Consider the following 22,499-nt stretch of genomic DNA (forward strand, 5'->3'; position numbering starts at 1 on the left):
GGACCCACACATGGGCCCCACCTTCATCAGGGCGTAGACCAGGGATAATGGGGGGCAAGAACAAGATCTAGGAAATCAAATAAACATGTATAAAACAATACAATAAGGTAAATTCAACAAACAATTCACTGTATTGACATACATTCCTATTCAAAGGGAACATTTATATATATATGTCCAGAACAGTTCCAGTTAGTAGCAATTAACTGTCAATCAAAAACTCGATAAATATGGCCCAAAGGGTCCAGTGGTAGCCAAAGAGAGCAAATCACCCCTGATATGTCAGTGTCACGTGATAGGAGAACGGTGAGGCCAACCACCAGAGTCAAAGAGAAAGGGATAGGGGGAAAAGAAGAAGAAAATGGCTGATACACCATACTAGAAAGTCACGTACAACATGGGTAATAAAAAGAGAAACGCCAACACCAATATTCCAGGTTCTCAGGTGCATAGAGTGGATATTACGCCGGTGAATGGAGGAAACGAAAGCCCACTAATGATACATACTAGTAGTAGACGCTCGCTTTCCAACACTGATTTACGCTAATATAACCCTTATTGTGCCCGCCTTATATTTCTATCTTTTGCGGACTGTTCAATCCCGGCGTCCTATACGTTGCTGTCCTGGCCGGATTATTGTTAATTATTATTTTTCATCCGGTAATTTCTACATCTTCTCAGTACAGTACTTGAGATATCAGGTTGTTCTAATGCTGCTCCCAGTTAGTACCAGGGGCCGTTTTACTTATCCTTGCTTGGTTATTTTTTCTTATAGAAACTCTGTGTATGCGCTCCAGTAACCATCCTGGTTTTTGCTAATTGGTCATCCATCCTTCAGTGCAAAACCTTGAATGTCTACGCTCCTAATCCCACGAGACCAGCTTTGAAGCATTTGTTTGCTCGTACCTAGAGGACGTCACTACCGATCCACGTATGTTGTCGATTAAGTATATACGCTTTGGCGCTATACGCAGTTATGTCCCTCTATATTATTTTTTCTAAGGCGAATCCTGCATGTGGCTAATTCTGTTTAACACTAATTGTATACACTGCCTTTTAGATCTCTGGTGCTCTCGACTTGAGGATATACTATACGTCTATTTTCCAGCCAGACGAAGGGAATCTTCATTATTGTGAACACGGTTGGACGTTCCTTCCTGACACCTGACTGCGTTTGCATATAGGTTCGGCAGTTTGATATCCACGGCCTATCAAGGATTTAGCTTTTAGTATGTATCATTATTGGGCTTTCGTTTCCTCCATTCACCGGCGTAATATCCACTCTATGCACCTGAGAACCTGGAATATTGATGTTGGCGTTTCTCTTTTTATTACCCATGTTGTACGTGACTTTCTAGTATAGTGTATCAGCCATTTTCTTCTTCTTTTCCCCCTATCCCTTTCTCTTTGACTCTGGTGGTTGGCCTCACCGTTCTCCTATCACGTGACACTGACATATCAGGGGTGATTTGCTCTCTTTGGCTACCACTGGACCCTTTGGGCCATATTTATCGAGTTTTTGATTGACAGTTATTTGCTATTAACTGGAACTGTTCTGGACATATATATATAAATGTTCCCTTTGAATAGGAATGTATGTCAATACAGTGAATTGTTTGTTAAATTTACCTTATTGTATTGTTTTATACATGTTTATTTGATTTCCTAGATCTTGTTCTTGCCCCCCATTATCCCTGGTCTACGCCCTGATGAAGGTGGGGCCCATGTGTGGGTCCTATACCGAAACGCGCGTTGGCGCTTGATTCGACGACCTTCTTCTTTCTAAAGTACCATCTGGCTTCTTCTGGATGAAATATAATCACTACATCCATTTGAACACCGAAGGATATTTGCCTTCACCCCTAACTTGATCTGGTGTGGTGAATGTGGTTTGGATTGAGTCTGTGCATGTATGAATTTGTGTTTTATGTGGGGCATTGAATTATGTTTTTGATTAACAGATATATATATATTGATTGGTTTTGATTGTTTGTATAATATTGATATATGTATTTACCTGACAAAAACATTTTTTGTAAAAAACTTGAAATGAATAATTCAACCAAAAAGTAAAATAAATATAAAAGGTCTATTTTTATATCTGTAACTCTCGTTGAGTGCTTTATATATTCCTATTTGTCCATTTCTTTCCAGTTTAGCCTTGCATTCTATCAGGTACCTATCTATTAGGCCCTAATATATATCTATTGAACCGGTCTTGGTTCTCCTCTTGAGTTCCTTGATGCGTTCATCATGGGCGTCTAACTTATGAACTATGGCATCCATGCGTGTGGTCATGGCATCCATTTTGTCCGCAATCGTGGGGAGTCCCTGCTTTACCTCTAGCAGTATAGCCTTCATATCTTCGTCAGTAGATGAAGATGCCAGTAGGGCAGACTGCTCATTGCCTCTCTCTCTCCTTCTTCCTGTTGCACACAAGCACTTTTCTTGGCGTCGAATGTCAGCCGTGTCTGCTTTGTGCCAGCCTTTCCCATGTTTGTACGGTGTCACAGCTTGGTTCACTATTAGCAGCATCAAGTCTCCGATTTCACAGATAGGACTCTTGGAACGCTGGCGCTCTAATGCGTCCGCCGGTAATCGTTGGCTGGAGCCGTTATTAATCGTGCGTTATTTCTTTTTCCCCCATAGTCACTCCAGCCCTTCAACCACTCCCACGCACTGGGCTATTGCGGCAAAAAAAATTGACAGTTTGGTGCCCCAACGAGTTAGGAACAGCCAGTGAACAATGTCTTTGTGGCCAAATTTGTAAGAGATTTAGTGCATGAGCCCAACACTACAGCAAACAGCGTGAGAACTTCATTACCATGTTGTACATCGATGCTGCAGACCGCATCAACTACCAGGAGCTGCAACAACTTCTTGTGCCTGGGAGAGGGTATGACTCGCTGAAGTCTGCGCTCATATTATGGGATTAATTGGGCATTTGCACCTGCCTCAGTAGAGTATTATAATGGTGACTATCGGTGAGTTGGGTTCCAACGTTTCTCTACGGTTCTGCAGTAGTAACAGTCTGTTGTATGCACTTATGGACAATGATTGCAGCAATCGTCGAGTTTACGAGACAATGGGCCTCCTTCCAGCACAGTATTAATGCTTGTTGTGTCGCACTTGTCTGGGTTTAAGACATGTACCCCTGCCTCAGGGCCTCATCTGTAGCGCATTAGGCGGTAGACTTTCTTCGTGCCCCACTGCCTGTGGCCAGTCCGCCACCCGGGCGATAGATGGTTAATGGCGCCACGGAGCTAACGCAGGGCAAAATATGCGTGGACGACAACTCCGCGTCTGTGGAATCTTTGCATAGAGCAGGCGACTTCTTTATCTGATCTGCGCCACAACAGCAGGGTACGTACTCACCTCCTGTCAGCGGGTGCCAGCGACAGCAGGCCTCCAGTGTGGCCTAGGCACCTCGTGGTCAGCAAGGCATTCGTGTAGCACACTGATCCCAGCAGCAGTTGCACGCAGACCAGGACCTCCAGGCGGTGTAGACTGAATTGCTCGGCAGCAGCACAACACAGCACGGTAGAGACGCCGCTTTTACACCTTCAGTTCTCGGACCCTTGGCCACTGCAGCGCCACGTTCCTTGCGTCTTGGTTTACATCTGGGCAGCATAATTTATAGGATTAATACGCCGAGTGGCAGGAGCCTCCCTCCAGTGCGGCCATCTTGCTCTTGCGCCCCCCACTATGTCTAAGTTTCTTGTTCATGAACTATTTAAAGTAAATCATACACTTTTGTCCCGTGGGATGCAGCAGTCAGTGATTTCCCTTTAGGATTTGGCATTAGTGACAGGCCGAGCAATGATGGTGTTCCCCATCAAGCCAGTTGTGCGTTTGCTATTACCATTGTTTTCAGCACTTGGGTGATCTCTTAGGTCTGGAATATGCTCTCCACACTAAGCACAGCAGTCTTTGATATAACCATTGCTTTGCCAATTACTTTGAAGCAATTAAAACTGTGCCCATGAGACAGCTATAATAAAGGAATAGAACCTTTGAACAAAAGCATTTGAAAGCAAATGTAATGCTCTCGTAAGCCAGTGCTGCAAGGACACAGTTCCATATTATAAATACCATTGAATACCTGTTGCTCAGTTTGTATACCATTGTATACATATTGCTCAGTTTGCCACTAAAATGAGATATTCGAATAAATAATAAGTATAAACTGGTTTGTCCAGGGCATAGATGTCTTTTTTTTTTAAACTTTATTTTGCAATTTCTTCAGTATATCTAACATCGTCATGGAACAGGAGTAAATAGCCAGTTGCACAAAAAGAAAGGTATCATCTACATTTTGCATGGAAAAACAAAATGACACAGTCTGTTCGAAAAGGACTTACACAGAAAATATAAAAGTAAATGACTATCATATTCAATATCTGCCTCACACTCCAGTCGTAGCAGCAACCCATCTCATTATGACAATCCCAACCATATGCAGCCATGCCTTCCCCACAGGCAAACAATGGTCCGATGAAATAACTGGTACAGTGTAAACAAGAGGGTCAGCAAGCATATCTTTACTTTTACCCAATAACTGCAGGAACGATACCTTGTTGTTGCTGTGTATTAGGAGCAGCCTGTTGTGCGTTTAGGTAGTTCCTAAATGGAGCACATATATCTTTGGGACGGGATGCCAAGGGGGTCGTGGCAACATATAACTCACTGTTCATGGAACAAAAAGCAAGAATAGTCAACCACCCCTTCACGGTTGGAGCTTTCTTTCCACCCCAATGCATGGCCACTTCTCTTTTAGCTAACAATAAGCGGATGGCAACAAACCTACGGATCTTAGGAGGAAATTGCGCCACATAACCTAATAAAGCAATTTCAGGTAGGGGTATCATGTGGACATTCACCATTTTACTTATAATGTTGTGCACTAGCACCCAAAATGTGGAGATGCGTATACAGGTCCAAGCCAAATGGGCAAAGTCTGCACCAGAGGTATTACATTTCGGGCAGTGATGGGATCTAGATGGGTCAATTCTGTGTACTCTAGCTAGAGTCATGTATGTTCTACGTAGAAATTTGAAATGAATTAATTGATGGCGACTGTTGATGGAGACCGTTCTAGTGACTGAGCAGCAAAAAGACCATTGCTTATCCGAGATCGCGTATCCTAGATCTTCTTCCCATGCGTTTGGTATTTTATCATCAGTGACTGAGATAAGATCTGCACATGCTCTATAAAGTTTGGATATCAAGTGAATTCCCCTCTTACTTACTCTTATTACCATGGTTAGTGGAGAAAATGACGGAGGCTCTAACGGGAAAGTGGGGGCAATAGTGCGCAATGCAGAATGTATTCTCATGAGAACAAATCTATCCATGAATGTTGGTTCAGGAAATCTGGATTCGTCACTTGGATCAAAAACATGGCCGTAAGGAAATAGATCACCAATTTTTGTAATATTGAACTTGGCACACGTGCATTGTATTAATACTTCTCTTCTAATAGGTAGCCATCTAGCGTTTGGGAGAGACATAGCTTTTCCCAAGCCCAGCTTGTCGTAGATACGGGTTGGATATCCCTGGGATCCCTAGGAAAGCCTGTAGGCAAGACAGATGTCAATGAGTCTGGACGGACAAGATCTGATTCTGGACGGAGCTAGGGAATTCTGGCGTCTGAGTGATACCACGATTGCACAAAGCTACACTGGGCTACTAAATAATACAGTTTCATGTCTGTTACACCATATCCCCCTCTGTCACAGGGTAAGGTCATAATCTGCCATCTGACCCTTACACTTCCATTGCCCCATACCAGTTGTGTCAGATGAGAACGGAGCATTGAAAAAAGGTATTAGGCAGGGGAATCGGAATATTATTAAAGAAATATAAAAATTTAGGGAGTACAACGATTTTAATTAGGGCCGCTCTGCCTGCCAGCGACAAAGGGAGTTTGAGCTATTTATCTATTTCTGTTTCGAGGGCAGATATGGCTTGCCCGTAATTCAGTCTAATAATTTGTTCAGTATCAAGATGTATATGTATTCCCAAATACTTCACTGAATCGGAGCACCATTCAAGTGGAAACACCAGATCCCATCTAGTGGTACTAACCGTAAGGGGAAAAACCACTGACTTGTGCCAATTTATGCCCAATTCAGAGAACCTGCCAAAGCGCAATATTTCCCTAATAAGGGGGTCAAGGTTAGTTTGTGGATCCCGAACATACAGTATGGTATCATCTGCGTATAGTGATATCAACAGAGGGCCAGTATTGAATTGCAGTCCTCTGTGCAGGTGTTTTTCTTGGAAATGGTGCATCAGAGGGTCCATAGCAAGAATAAGTTACAGGGTTGACAGCGGGCATCCAGTCTAGTTCCTCGGGAAAGGGTGAAGGAAGTCTTTAAAGTGCAAACGAGCTGTGGGTTGGCCATATAATAGGGCTGTTGTGGCCACAAATCCAGGAGGCATACCCATACGCCGCATAATAGATATGATGAAAGGCCATTCCAGAGAATCGAATGCCTTTTCGGTATCTAACAGGATTGCAGCTGCTGGAATTTCGGGGTTTATCCTGTGCAGTGTGTTGAATAAGGTATGCGGATTGAAGGCAGTCGAGCAGTGGGGAATGAAACCAGACTGGGCCGGAGATATTATGAATTCCATAAGAAGGGAAAGCCTAGTGGAGAGTACTTTTGCCAGTATTTTTTAATCTAGGTTTAATAGGGAAAGCGGGCGATACGACCCACATAGCAAAGGATCTTTTCCAGGTTTGGGAAGGAGGATAATTACTGCTTCACGCAAGGTAGGGGGTAAGATTTGTCTCTCTAAAGCAGAGGTCTCCAACGAGTAGCTCGGGAGCAACTGGTAGCTCGCCAGTACCTTCAAAGTAGCTCTCTGAGGTGAAGTCAAGCCCAGTATCAATTTCAGAGTAGGTGCCTATTAAAGAAGGCAGCACTGATCATCTCAAGACCCTAAGAGTGACAGCCAGCCAAACTTATCACTGTAACTCATACTAACACTCAGACAAACACTGTGCTAGCTGGTAGGACCTGCTACATGACAGTCTGTATCCAATCTCAATATAATTAAGCCACAAGGAGATTGACCATGTTGCAGTCCCTCCTTTATCAGTCACAACATGTGCGTGAACAGTGCACCATCAAAAAAGTATGGCAGCAGTAGCCTGAGCAGTAATCGGTGCTGACCCACCAAAGTGTGGGACTGCAGGAGTCAGAGTGAAAATGTGCCCGTTAAGATGCATGATCAGCTCAAGACCTGAGGAGAACAGGGTATGTTCTAGACCAGAGAAAATTAAGAGATTCATGAACATTTATGTGTGTGCCCATAATAAACACTATTGCTTCCTGAAACTATTCCTGGTGCCAAGAGCCAGCATAATTGTGTCCATTCCTGACATAATAGTGCCAATGGCATAACTATGGTCATCCTGGACTATTTTAGTATTTTTGGTCTAGTTGTGGTATGCTGGCAGCCATCATAGACCTACTCTGAGCATGTCTGGCGTATGTGTTGACGTTTCGATCCTGGTGCAATGAGGGTAATTTATATCCTCTGCAGGCGGGTCTTCCTCAGTGGCTGTATCCTGACTGTACCTCACCCTAGGTTTCCTCCCCTCCCCCCGTCCTGAGGAAGACCCACCTGCAGAGCATATAAATTACCCTCATTGCACCAGGGTTGAGACGTCGACACTCTTCCCCCAGTGTGCCTGTACCTGATATCATCCCAGCCCTGCCTTTTCACAGATGAATGTTCTCTGTGCGTCATCAGAAAATCATGAAATGACTATTTGTAAATCCATAAGGGACAGGCCTATCTGTAAACTGGTGCCACTATGAACCACGACCAGTTTTACTAAGGATACCAGAATGTGTAATTAATTGGTTATTGAATTTGCCTTTTGGATTCCCCTCATTTATATCTGTCCTACCTCACGAGCACTTTTCTTTTTCACACTCCCCTTGGATGAACCTCTTTCTCTATTTGGAGCATTGAATATGGTGATCTGTTATAAAAGTAACTAAATAATAAACAGTCACTATTGCACCGATATTTTGTGCATTTGTGTCTTTTGAGGATATACTTGTTTGCATTGTAAAGAAAATGGTGGTACATTAATGATACAATGCTAATTCTATATGCCCTTTGACTAATGAATGTTTTTTTAATAACTGAATTGTAGCTTTAAAGAAGTCTAGGACCATTGTTTCCTATACCAATGGTGAGGATCCATGGCATATGACTGTAATACCTGGGAATTCAAAGTAGTCTGTCCATATGAGGCATTTGTACATGGGAGTACACAATGATAATGGTAAGCTGATGTTTTGAGACTGTGCATTTCTCAAAAACTGATATTTTAAAGGCCGTTTTAGTTTTCAAAAATTGGGTTTCTTCTGGAAAATTGAGTTTGTTTGCCCACAGTGGAAAGTAGTATTAGATAGAAAAATGTGTATTTTCAGAAACTAGTGAATGATAATTCAAGCTGAGCTGGGGAGACTTACTGCTGTGCTTACGTCCTTTGTGCCACTGGGCATGTGAAGATTTGAATGTTACTTCATAAGTCAAGGGGAGGCATTTAATATTGCAGAACTTTTCCCCAGCATTTCTGCTGGTAACCGCACTTGGTATACTTGGGTGGGAACTACTGAAAAGCTTGCTTTGGGTGGTCTTAGTGTAGTCACTATTTTACAGGTATAAAATTGCCTAGTAGCTCGGGAAGACTTTCCTTGAGCAGAAGTAGCTCTCACTACAGAAAGGGTTGGAGACCCCTGCTCTAAAGCTTCAGCACAGACCTCCAATAGTTGCGGAATCAATATACCTTTGAAGGCTTTATAAAAGGCACCTATGAAGCCATCCAGGCCTGGAGCTGATGAGGATTTTAAACCTGTAATGGCTTCAGCAAGGTAAGTTTCTGATATAGGTACTGCGAGGAAGTCCTGCATATATCTTTCCAGATATACAAGCGCCACTTCAGAAAGATAGGCTTCCTGACCTGACCGGTCTGAGCCCACTTTTGAGGCATATAAGTTCTTAAAATGTGACAAAAATTCCCCCTGAATATCCACCTGGTCCGTAATCGTATGGCCAGAGCCTGATTGCAATTGTGCTATATAAGCATTTTGATAAGTAGGTCTAATAAGCTGGGCCAAAACCCTACCCGCTCGTTTACCCTCACCGTAGCGCAAAGGCCCTGTGATATTTTCCCATATATAGGATCTCTTTGTCCGCCGTGTCTCGTTGTTCTACTAGAAGTGACAGTCTCTGCTTAGTATTCTCAGGATTAGGATTAGTAGTTGTCTAGCATCTAGGGACACAAGGTCATTTTCTATGCGAGTCAGAGTTGTACGCAAGTCGCGAAGTACCCCTGCATGTTTAGATATACATACGCCTCTCAAATATGCTTTAAAGCCTTCCCATAACATCGCCGCAGAATCTACAGACCCTGTATTAATTTCAAAATATTCCTCTATTGCCTCTCGAATTTCCTTTAGAAAGACTTCATCTTCTAATGCACGGTTTGGAAATCTCCACTGTCTGTCAAAGCCCTCTGGGCGTGGGATCTTCATGGTCAGCACTACTGGGGAATGATCAGTGTATGTGCGCGGGAGTGTTTGGGGGGAGTTGCACCAGCCAAATATAGCTGGGGAAGCCAACCAGTAATCTATCCGTGACCATGTGTTGTGTAAGCCGGTATAGTGAGTATAATCTGTGTGGTCAGGGTTGTGCTTACGACTAACATCTATTAAAGAGAATTGGTTCATAAGGGAGGTCAAGGCCTTGCGTGCACGGGGTTTCAGGTCTGGCGCGGTAGAGGTACTGTCCAATATTGGATCCGGTGTAACATTCAAATCACACCCCATTAAGATGGAGACCTGGCCCGATTTTAGTAGGAGGGAGAGAAAGGAGTAATAAAAATCGGGGGAGTCTACATTTGGGCCGTAAACACTAATCAACGCCAGTCTGTGCCCCAATAGCGTGCCCAGTACCATCATATATCTGCCTTCACTGTCCGCTGTCGCAGAGTGGAAGCAGAAAGGGACTCGCTTATGTATGAGAATGGCGGTGCCTCTAGCATAATTACTCAAATTTGCTAAGTATCTATGCGTTCCCCAGCTCGCAGCAAAGCAATTCTGATCAGTCTTAGATAAATGTGTTTCCTGCAGGAATGCCACGTCGATCTTATGTCTGATCAAATAATGCAGCACCTGTTTTTTCTTGCGAGTGTCATTTAGGCCTCTTATATTCCACATCACCACTGACAGTTCCGAGGGGGCAGAGTTATGTCCTACTTGTGCCATATTAAACATAACCTCTCATCCGTGACAAGTGTCATACACTCATGATTTTCCCTTTCGACTGTACTCCACTGTGCAACTAGCATAATCGCGCATTTTAATAACAAAAACACCCTTTCCTTCTCCCCCCACCCAACCTCTTCGCCCTTCCTCGGAGGCAAACCCTTCTTTGCAGAACAAGAACAGAAGATATAGAACAACAATATTACCAAACAAGCGTTTCGTAAAACGTGCATTAACCCAACATATAGCATTTTTACGGTGATCACCAAGGGGGGTGACAACGCCCCAACCGCCTGTAGGCAATGTGTACTAAAAAGAAATATGCATATTAACCCATAATTGAGAATGGAAACTATGATGCAGTTCAACCCTGGCCCGTTCTGGAGAACAGATCCATACTGGCGTCAGACCCACTCAGCGGGGGAGAGTTTCTGTGTTCTTCATTATTGTGAGCGTTGTTAGCCTTGTACTTGTGGCATAATTCTTGCGCTTCTGTAGGGTTGTCAAAGATTCGGGCCTTCCCATTAATTTCAACCCTGAGCCTGGCGGGGTATAACATGCCATATTTCAGTCCAAGGTTTTTTAGGGTGGTCTTAAACCCGATATATTTCCTCCTGGCTTCCTGGACCATGATGGTGAAGTCGGGGAACAGTGAAAGTTTTGAGCCCTGCCAAATAGTTTCACCACGTTCACGTGCCATACGCAGTGCCGCGTCACGGTCCCTGAAGTTCATTATACGAGCTATTATCGGTCTGGGAGGGCATCCAGGATTCGGCCGGGGTCCAAGAGACCGGTGCGCCCTTTCTACCACAAAGCCAGCCGTGAGCGCCTCCCTACCAAATGAGTCTATAAGGACCGTTTCTACGAAAGTGTCCATTCGGCCAGTAGCTGTGGACTCTGGTACACCAAGAATTCAAACGTTGTTTCGGCGACTGCGCGCTTCCAAATCCTCGCTCTTATTCGCAACGTCTTTGAGGATTTTTTCAACGCGCTCTAACCGCTTGAGGGATTGCGCCGCGCCATCTTCAAGATCAGAGGTGCAGGACTCCACTACATCAAGGCGCCTATCATGTGCCTGGATCTTGACACCCATCTCTGAAATGCTCTTATCCAATGCGTCAATTCGAACATCCAGCGCCTTGAAGCCAGCACGCATCTCCTGTAGGAGGGCCCCTATCTGAGTACCAGACTCTTCGGGCGTCACCGCCTTCCGTCCACCCTCCGCCTTCTCTCTAGGCTGCTCTTGATCTGTGTCGGTCACCTTTTCAAATGGCAGCAGGCGTTGTTTCAGATCTTTGCGGCCCATGCCTTGATTTGCCTGCCTATATAGTCCCGGGAAAGAGTGCACAGGGCCGAGCACAGACGCCACGAAGGTTCCACCAGGAGTTCATATATTAGTAACAGCGCTCACAGTGATCAGCCCCACAGCACGACCACATTTGTTCCCAGACTCCGACATGCCAAGGCCAACTCTCATCCAAGCACCACCACTCGCCGGGTTCCAGCGCAGTCCGCGATTATTTGTCATTTGCTGAAGAGTTGGTACACATCAATATGATAATAGTTCGTTGTGGGCATCATAACCATTTGTGGCAGCAAGGAGCAGGAGAATTCACTGTTTGTCTGTGTGCTGAACTCTGCCTCGTGGTCCCATTACAGGTGAGAATGCAGTAGCTTGGGCGTCCCAGGCATGGCGGCGAGGGGAGGGCAGGGAGACAGGCAGAGGGCAAAACCGGCAGCTAATTTATGTCTTTTTAGTGCAACTCTGCTTTCTCACACTTCGGAAGTTGAGCGCTGGTGTACATGGCACATGGGCACATAACCTCGGGCACCGCTTCAGCACGTCTCAAATACAGAGTCGGCGCGCAGCTAAGGAGTCGTCCCATAGTCCGCCCTCCGGAGACCACGGACTGCCCGCTTGCGATCTACTGTGTACGCATGCGTCTCCGACCTCAGCGCGCCGGTCCGCCCCTCCAGCGCACCTCCCTGTATCGTGCGAAGTCCCGCCGATCACCGCAGCAACCCTGCGCACTTCCCGGGCAGCTGTCTACACCTGGCCATCGCCATTTTGGATTTAAGGGCAGAGCCTCCACCCGGATCCTATCTTCGTTTCAGGCAGAATTATCCAGCAGCGAGGGGCCTCCGATGTCCAGGGCTCAATCTGCCCTTATCGGCAGCATTCTTCCTGGCATGTAATCACTCCAGGTGGCGGGTTACAGGATATTTGCCTACACAGCCGGCGGAGCTTCAGAGCGACGCAGCCATCTCTGTCCACGGCTTGGCCACACCCCAGGGCATAGATGTCTTTATGATGACTTTTAGAGTTTTTTTTCTACAAACATATTACCAAAGGTATTGTATTTTTTAACAAGTCTATATAACTTGTTTGTAGCTTAATTTTTAGTTTGTATAATATTATTTGAGCTTCAGTTGTCAGAAGTTGGTTCAAATATGCCAAAGCAAAAGGCTCCTAGTGTTCTGTCACAATATTTCAGAAGATAACAAAAACATACCAGGTTTTCCTGCTACTAATTTGCTCAACCTGAGGAATACACATTATGAAGGGTAATGCTAGTAAAAGATCAAAACTCAAGGAGGCAGCAAATAAGTACAAAGATGCACTTATCCAGAGAATACCTCGACCAGAAATCTCTATGTCAACAGGTAGTGTTAATCGTGACCCTTCTTTAGGAGTCAGTGATGCCCCTAATAAACCAAATAGCACATTTCAAATGAAGAAGGTTGCAGTGTATATGCCATCTGACCTTAAGCAAACTAAGCTCTCATCTGTAAGTTGTATATGTTATACCTGCTGCTCAGCCAGTGTGACTGTGGTGAGAGAATGTTGGTGAGTGGAATGTTGGTGAGTGTGTGAGTCAGTTGGTGGATGGGCTGAGCAGCAGGAAGGCTGCTCCTGGTGTGGCTCTATGCTGTAACATCTTATCCTGAATAAACTTACATGGAAACTACTTGGACCAGACCTGCTTTTATTCACCACAGTATAGTTGGTGACAAAATGATCCATCATACCTTACATGTCTCCTGAAAATGAGAAAAATAACCTTGTAGTATTAAAAAAATACTGGTACTATCCAACCCAAGATTGGGGAAACTAAATGAAAGTTTCGAGAAGGGAGAAATGTAAAAGGAAACCAAAATGCTGCTGAAGGGACTCAAGAAAGAAATGCATGCCATCACCAAACTTCCTGTCTAACATTGTCGGAAAACTCTTGAGGATCTCGACTATGTTCAGTCCTAAGAATGGGGACTGCGAAAAAGTGTAAAGCTAATCAGCTACGAAAACAGTGGGGATTCACTCAGCATAGGTGTGACTTGAGGCTAGCAGAATGGCTAAGTGAGGTAAATTTTATTGCAGCTACTAATGATATGTGGATACTCTTGGATAAAGGAGTCCAGGCCGCCCTAGTCCTTCTGGATCGGTGATACGGTCTCCCACACCACACAAAGTTTTCTTTTCAGACGGCTGGCTCACAGGCCATAACTATGCTCTCCTTTAGATCACACTTTAGGAACCTTACCAGTGGGGTTACTCAGGGGGTCAGCCTGGAGTCCTTCTCTCTTTAACAGCTATGTTTTGACCCCTGGCCACTCTGATCCAATTGTTTAGATTGTATGCCTATGTAGGTGATACCAAGTTGATTATCTGGCTTGAGAGTACTTGAACAGCTCTTCAGAATCAATTCAAGGAATATATCCATTGTCTCACACGTGGATACCAACTCCTGAACTAAAATGAATAATAATTTTAGGGAATCATTCTTCCTCTACTACCTGAGGAATAGTGTTTTTAACCTTTTGACTTTTATGGACTCCACCTAATTATTACTGGAATCAGGGGACCCCCACTGAATCACTATTTGCATCTAAAGGCCCCCACTGGTTCATTACTAGAAGACAGGGATCATGGCTTACACAAATTCGATGATTTGAATCGCAAAACAATTCAGAAATAAGCATTTGTCAAACACATTTACAAATTATTAAATATTTTATTTAATTCACACACAAATATAAAAAATGAACATTTTCATTTTAATAGAAAGGTTGGGGCTTTTCTAAATTCAACTGAGGCCACCCATTGTGCATATAATATTCCATTTGTACTACTCCCACAATCAACAGGAAGACAGCAACCTCATTTTTAGCTGCCAATTTTAAATTCATTCACATTTATGAAAAATTCAAAATTTAACATTTTGCTTCTATATTTATATGCCATTTATTAAGCAGTTTATATTGTTTTATTTTCTAAGCATTCTCGGACCTCCTTAGTAGGAGTTGTAGACCCCCAAAGGTCACCATACAGGTTAAGAACCGCTGCTGTAGAATATGCACACAATTTAGAGGTCATCTTTGACTCATGCTTGTGTTTCTTTTAAAGCCCATGTTAGCAAACTGTCACCAGTCTTTTTTCGGTTTCTCAGAATTCTTAAGAAAATGTTTCCCCTCCTCTCCGTCTTCCTCAAAATGGACTTGGCTGCCACTATAGCAACTCTCTCCTTCTCTGTCTTCCTTCCTGTTTACTGGAGAGATTGCATCTATCCAAAGTAAGGCTGCTCGGCTAATTTTGGGCTTAACAAAACATGCACACTTCACTACACGACTCAAGTCTCTATACTGACTGCCCATGTCTATTAAAGCCCTTTGTTTGTGTCATTGTTCCATCTATCCCTCTGCTCCAGCCTATCTCAGGAAACCTTCAATCCTTTTCTCACTCAAGAGAACATTGCGCTGCTCCGCTTCACTAACCACTGCACCACGTGTTTTTGTGATGTACAGAACTTGGTGGCAGAGCCTGTAGATAATCACAGATCAGCCTTATTCAGCTCTGGTCCACTAGGGAAACTGCTGTATTTGCGAACTTTTGAAAAACCATCTCTTTTCCACTGCTTGGATGGTTGGGGTCCGTTCACACCAGCGCCATGACACCGGTCTCCGGGTAACAGTGTGCGCTATAAATGTCAAATCATCCTTATTGTATTATATGCCAGATTATATACAATCCATACCCTTTTTAATCATATCGTTTTTCTTACCTTTAATTTTAAAGAAGTTAGTTTTTCCTCTCTCAGATGATCCCTCAGCATGTCCCTGTGTAGCCTGTCCTGTTCCATGGCAAACTCTCCAAGGGTGTACTGTCGGATATTATTGTGACGGTTGGACATTCCCAAAGTGCTTCCTCCTTGGCTAGGGACACTTGTGAAACCTTGTTTACGGGAGAAGTAGTAAACCGTAACAGAATTAAAGCGAACATTCTTTGACCTCAGCCGTTTCTCCCTTTTCAGGATCGATGATGCTAGAAAGAAGTACATGAGAGATTAATGGATAAGTAGGCACTTCACAGTCAAATATTTTGATACTCATTTAAAAATATATATATATATATATATACACAGCAAAGGTTCCTAAGCATGTAACCATCCGTTTGTAGCGTGTAGCGCTGTACATTCACATGCTCTGCATACTCCTGCCATCTAGAGTTAGACTTGAGTGTGTCCACAATGCAACAGTACACGTGCTCTACCTCAGACTGCTTTCCACTCAGCAGGCGAGTAAGTGGACAGCAGTGTCAAAGACAGAGTGTGGTGTGTATGGTGAAAGTAATTAAAACATGAAGTATATCAGTCATCATCAATTGTTTCTGGGGAAGAGGGTGGCTGCATGCGAGTCTATAGCACTACATACTACAAACAGATGGTTACAAAGTAACATTTTCTGTTCCTGGCATGTGTGACAGTAGATACACATGCTCGGCATAGACTAGCTTGTTGACACACTAGAACATCCTCACAGTAATGCTTGGTAAAAGTATGTGGCATTGACCAAGTAACAGGCTTGCAGATAGCTGTTAAGGGGATATATTACTTAGAAAGTCTGAATACCTTTAACTAAGCACCTTACAATGCTAGCTTTAGAGAGGACACACGCTCTTATGGGTTCGGCGAAAGCTCCAAAAAATTGAGTAGACTTTCTGAAAGGCTTAGTTCTGTCAATTTAGTAAATGTGTGCTGTCTTGACATCCAGAGTGTGAAGAGCCCTTTCTGCTGCAGACTCTGGTTTTGGGAAGAAGATGGGAGCTTGGTTCATGTGGAAAGACAAAACTGACTTGGGCAATAATCGGGGTTGGTGCGAATCACTACCCTATCTTTGTGAATCTGAACAAATAGTTCTTGGACTAACAGCTTGGAGCTTGCCAAAGCTTCTGAGGGAGGTGACTGCAATCAAGAGAGACACCTTCAGAGCTGAAGCAGACATGAGTGTAGGGGTTCTAAGGGAGGAGCTGTTAGTTGTGAAAGAATCATTTTGAGGTTCCAGATAGGCGCCAGGGGTGTCTTAGGAGGAATTACCCTTTTTAGACCTTCCATGAAGGCCTTAATAACTGGTATTTTAAACAGGGAAGAGTGCTGCCTGTTTCGAAGGTATGCTACAACTGCCATCAAGTGTACGTTTATCAAGGCAGAGGCAAGGCCTGCCTTGTATAAGTGTAGGAGTCAAGAAAAACTCCTGCACAGAAACTTTAAAAGGATCTGCTTAAAGATGCAGTAATGCAATAATGTTTTCCACTTAGTGGCATAACGGCTACAAGTAGTAAACCTTCAAGCTTCTTGCAGGATAACAAGACACTTCTCTGGCAGACTGAGAGAACCAAACTCTTGGACTTCACATGCAAAACTGCGAGGCTCTTATGTTTGGGATTTGGGCGTCTGAGCTGACCCTGATGCTGGATGAGAAGGTCTGGTAAACACAGAAGTTCTTGTGAGAGATGACTGACACCTCTAGGAGCACTGAATACTATGGCTTTCTCCTCCAGGTTGGTGACACTAGGATGAGGGTCATGGACCCTTGCCTCACTTTCCTCAGCACGTACTGAATAAGGGGGAGAAGCGGAAAAGCACAGGAAAATATCCCTGACTAGTTCATCCATAGTGCATTGCCCATGGGCTGTGGGTACTTGGAGGCAAATGCTTGGTATTTATTAGTTTCAGGACTGGCAAACAGGTCTATCGTTAAGAGTCCCCCATTGTTGACAGTATCTGTGAATGAGGTGGTGTTTGCACTTGTGGACTATGGTGATGCATTGTACTGAGCAGGTCCGCAAAGTCATTCTCCACTCTCAGCAAATGCTCCACCAACAGTTGAATGTTGTTGTGGGTTGCCCAATGCCAAATCTCCCGGGCTAGTGCAGAGAACTGTGAGGTAGTGGGACAGCCCTGCAAGGGTGTGGAATTCCTATAGCCCGACGCCCAGGACATATTGTTTGGGGTCAAGGGCAACACGTTTTAATGTGTATTTTGTCCTTGGGACAAGTAGGCCCAACCCCCTACAGCACAAACCCTTTGGCTGCCAATTTGCAGTACCACATTAAGGATCAGGGAAGGGCACTGCCTGCAGATAAGTTAATATTTGTGTGCATATGTTAATGCTGTTCAAACTTCACTCTATGGTTCATTAATTGAAAGCCTTTATTATTAGGGTGAGCGCTCTCAGTAAATAGAAGTTCTGACTGCACTACTGACAGTGGTTCCAGTATAAAAATGCGTACACACGGTTTTAAAGTTTAGCAATATGAGGCTATGCATAATGCTCCCAGAATGCTCTCTGATTAGATGCAAATATTTGCAGAAGCTTGAAAGCATGATTGATTCTTTGTTTTCAAATTAAAATGTTCCTAAAAAAATTAAAATAGGAAAAAAACACATTTTGCTAAACTACTGTAACATTTCAGGTACCATTTCTTTGCAGCATCATTTAGTAAAATGTGTTGATGCATGCTAGTATTTCCCAAAAATATTCATATTGGAAATTCAGTGTAACCAGTTTTAATAAGATGATGGGAATCATAAAAATAAACAAGCATTGGCAAAGCCAGTAGGTCTGAAATAGGTGGTCAGCTTTGTAGTTTTGGCAATGCGTGACTTGTTTTGGCATGGTTTTTGTAAAACCTTATTGATGTGAGAGCTAAAGGGCCCTCACCATTATAACAAACATTAGCAAAAATTGTTTTTGGTCTCAAATAAACACACACTGCCACATTAGTTACAGGCACTGAACAAAACTACTTTGTGTGCCGATGTTCTCTTTGTGAAAGAGCAGAATGCCGACACTCACAGTGAATCCAGCCGATGCAGAGAGAGAGAGAGAGAATTTTAATAAACACAAAAGGCCATGGTTAACGCCAGACCAAATTAGGGGCCCAATTATTAAAGAAAGTCTCAAAAGTGCACCCTTGGTATATGTCCTTGCATTAAGGGCAGTTATATGGTTTTCTGGAATTCACAAGAATTTTCAGAAGTAGAGCAAGAAATTCTACTCCTAGAAAATATATGTGAGCTGCATTTTAGCATGAGCAAATATACATGTGTAGATTTGCTCATGCGAAAACATGAGTGTTTGCAAGTTCATTTTCCCTCCAACCACTTTCCCCAACTCTGAAAGAAGGTCTACAACTGCCATTGTCGGGAGTAAATTTCCAAAATTTCTCATATGGGAAAAGATTAGAGAAGAGTTATTGAAAGCCCTTAAAACATGCAAGTTAGTAGGTTTGCTCAGACTCAAAAGAGCATTACAACCCTAGAACTATTGCTTACCAATATCTTGAGTCCCAGTATGTAGTTCCGCGGAAACGTGGCAACATAAAGGGATTGCTATTATTCAAACATCACTATGGAATGAGGCCTGGCATAATCAGAGAGGCTATATATATAAGAGCTCTTATTTAATGAGATTGCTGCAATAATTTGTCGCCACACTACATGGCAACAAAGGGACAAGTGGATTTTGTTACAGGACAAGTAGATTTATGAAGCAACCTGCCCCATGGACAAGTAGATATTTTAATAAATTCCACACCCCTGTGATATGTTATCAGAGCTATGTCTTTTTTGGATTCTTACCCACCTAGTTGTTCTTCCTTTTAAATGAGAAATCCACAAATGTTGTTCCTTCGAATAAAAGGTGAATTGCTTTCTTTGCAAGTGATTAAAAGCTTATGAAAAACCAACATTTTATAAAAATTATTAGATTGCCTTATGAATTTTTTGGATTGGCTACCTCCCAATTTCAGAGTTAGCCTCACTAATTTTCCTATATGCTCCTCAAATATGTCTGCAGGTAACCAACCGAATGGGGGAAGATTTTCAGTAATATTTCTTAATTTTATTGATAGCAACTGTCTATCCTTCTTAGTCCATAAGACCTTCCCATTCGCAATGCTAAATAGCACATCGCCACTATCCGGGATCTACCATGAATTTACATCATCAGGTTTTCCATTGATGGTAAGAAGAAGAATATTGTGGTCATTCCAAATATTATTTATCACCTTTAAATCCGATAAATAGGGGAAAAACATATCAGAACTAATAACAGTCCATTATCGTAGTTGATTTTGCTGCAGTATGAGTGAAATGAGCAGGACTATCACTCTGTAATCTCATATGGAGGACAATTAAATCATGTTCCCTCATTAAAAAAATCATGTTCCCCGCATGCCCCCAGAAGCAAAGATCCTCTTTTATTTGTCCTGGAGCAGGGAGGGAATATGGTGGCCGGAATATTACCAGCCTCTTCCCATTCTTTGTCTGCAAAAAGAGTGAGTGAATGATTAGACACAGTTGCGTTCAGATCTCCCATAATTCGGACCTTGTAAATACCTACTTTACGCATAATCATGTTATTATAATGAAATAATTCACTTAACGAATGAGCATTTCTTCACCTGGTAAAATATAAATAACCAAACTAAAAGGGAAAACATAGTAGTGACCCAAATTCTGTTCTGCGATTGCAATTCAATGTCATAGGTTTGATTGATGACAATACACCTAATATGTCCAAGTAAAGCTTATGGACAATAGTATGGCTTTACCACTACTAGCGTGGTCTCTCTTTGACTTAATAGCAGGGCAGCTAATCACAAAGACATTTTCAACCTCAAAAGCGGCAGGAGCCCATGTTTCTTATAAACAAATTACCACACGACTTAATACATCCAAATTCCGGATTTTCCCCAGGTTATTCCAACAGTCAGCAATAGTCCATGACACAATTTTAAGGAAATGGGATGCACTACTAAACACCCCAATTCAACACTTAAGGGGCAGCCACTTTTCAAGTATTTAAGCAGCCAGCGAACCAGGCCCATGGGGATACATCATCACTTTTGGACATCAAGCCTGAATTGTAACCATTGCTTGAAACCATCTTAGAGTCAGCTTTGCAATAGATTAATATTAATTGATTGTTAGTGGCCATCTCTTACTGTGCACCTGTGAAACAGAGCATTCTTCAATGAGACGTTACACTGACAAATAATCCTCCCCCTACCCGCACGCAGGACCTTTTAAAAAATAAAAAAAATAGGCGAGGGAATAATATAATTTCCTTGAGACATAAAAAATTCACAGTTGTTCAAGATCAAATTCACAATAACTGGTGACTTAAATGTAACCCTCGCTTTCTTCTCTAGTCATGTATCTATGGTTCCACCAATTCCAGATCTCTGCTCCTTACCAACTTAAGTTGGTCTGCCTGAGTCAATAGGTTCAACAAAAGAGATTGCTTCAAAAACGTAGAATCATGCTCAAATAAGACAATAAAGTCCAAAGTTTTATTTCCTCCATTCACTTTTGTATTTATTCTCGCACGTTTGGAGATATTGAAGGCCATTTTTCACATCCTCAGACAATCTACGAGGCACAAAGGCTGTTGAAGTCTGGTTCAGAACAACTCATGGGTCTATTGTTTCCTTTTTTAAGTCTTTTAAGTACCAATGTGAATAAGGAGATGGTACAAAGATCTTCGAATCGAGGGACATCTTTCCCGCCTCCTTATCTACCATGGTATCTTTTTTTTAATCACCGACTCTGGCTCCTTTTATGGTATAACCCTATTTAGATTGCATAAACTACGAAGGTTCTCAGAAGCAACAATTGCCTGCAGATTCTCAATCCCCACAGTAGACTGCACCCCTTCCCCCGCGACAATTGAGGTCATAGTAGAAGAAGTTTCCTCAGGGAATTAGATTTTTCTAGCCCCTCTTTTATTTAATCTTCTTAGCTTTCTTTTAACTTTTATCGATCTTTCCTTTTTTTGAGAGTTATGACTGGACTCGGTGGTTTTTTTTAACTGCCACTTCCCTTTTTCCTTTCATTTTGAAGACTGGAAAAACCTTCGGAGCCCATGGATTGCACTCAAGAGGGTTATATATGCCTGAAGCTGCCTTTGGTGAAGCTTAAGGAGGAGAGTCATTCTCCGTAAAGAGAAGCTCCAATGAAGATAGATCTACCTCCAGCTTTGATTTATTCACAGCTCTTGGCAATTTCGATATAGGACAACCCACTTAAAGTCCAATAGGATTAACTTGGACAGTCTGCTTACCAACTGATACGTCGACCCACCTCAGATTTCATTGTGAGCTCTTTCAGAATTACTAATATAAAGTCCAGAATATGATCTGAGCTGTCTGTAGCTTTTTTCACCAACTTCATAATGGAGGACAGAATTCTCTCAAGGCATTGAAGACTTCTAGAGAAGCAAACATAGTCACCATCACTGATCGATCCAATTATTATTCTGATGCTGCAGATAGTTTTAGCCCTGAAGAAAGATTAATGTTATGTTATGTTATGTTATTTATTCTTTTGTATAGCGCTCGGCTACTCAAAAAGAGTGTTAATGCTGGCTGTACTACAAAAATAATTCCATTGACTCGCTCTTTTTCTGTGACAATGGTACAACTATGTCTGGGATACTTTTACTTGACGCAGAAGAGGTAGCCTTAAACTGTGATATCTATGGTGGAGTATATTCTACCATTAAGGAGCCATCTCGGGTAGTGCCCCTTTTGGCTTTTCTCATGCAGAAACTCAAGTAAAGCTAGACACAGAGTGCTTTGCATTGAATGCTCTTTAGCAATTGGGCCTGGATAGTTATCAAGAAAGAGCAAGGAAATATTGGTAGTGTTGTTGCTACATAAGGCATCATGAATATTACTCTCAGGGTCCTCCAATTGTGATTTTATTTTCACATTCTAAATTTCATAGCAGAACCATGAGTCCAGACTAGTGCAATGATTCTTTCAATTATTCAATCAGAGGAGACTTCCAAACATGTGTTTGTTTTATCATTCGGTACTGAACTCTATGACTTCATCAGGGCAACAGCGAGAGCATTACTCAAGAA

General features: G+C 42.8%; 1 protein-coding gene across 2 annotated transcripts in view; it reads right to left on the minus strand.

Moving 5' to 3' along the window:
* The window catches only part of CSRNP3 (cysteine and serine rich nuclear protein 3), a 280,256-nt gene that overhangs the window by 45,634 nt on the left and 212,123 nt on the right, over nt 1-22,499 (minus strand). For both annotated transcript variants that reach the window (XM_085645399.1, XM_085645400.1), the window contains exon 3: nt 15,353-15,612. In XM_085645399.1, coding sequence (XP_085501525.1) covers nt 15,353-15,612 — 260 coding nt within the window. The remainder of the gene's footprint in view (nt 1-15,352; nt 15,613-22,499) is intronic.

This window comes from Triturus cristatus, chromosome 3_1 (assembly GCF_964204655.1).
Source record: "Triturus cristatus chromosome 3_1, aTriCri1.1, whole genome shotgun sequence".
NCBI lineage: Eukaryota > Metazoa > Chordata > Amphibia > Caudata > Salamandridae > Triturus > Triturus cristatus.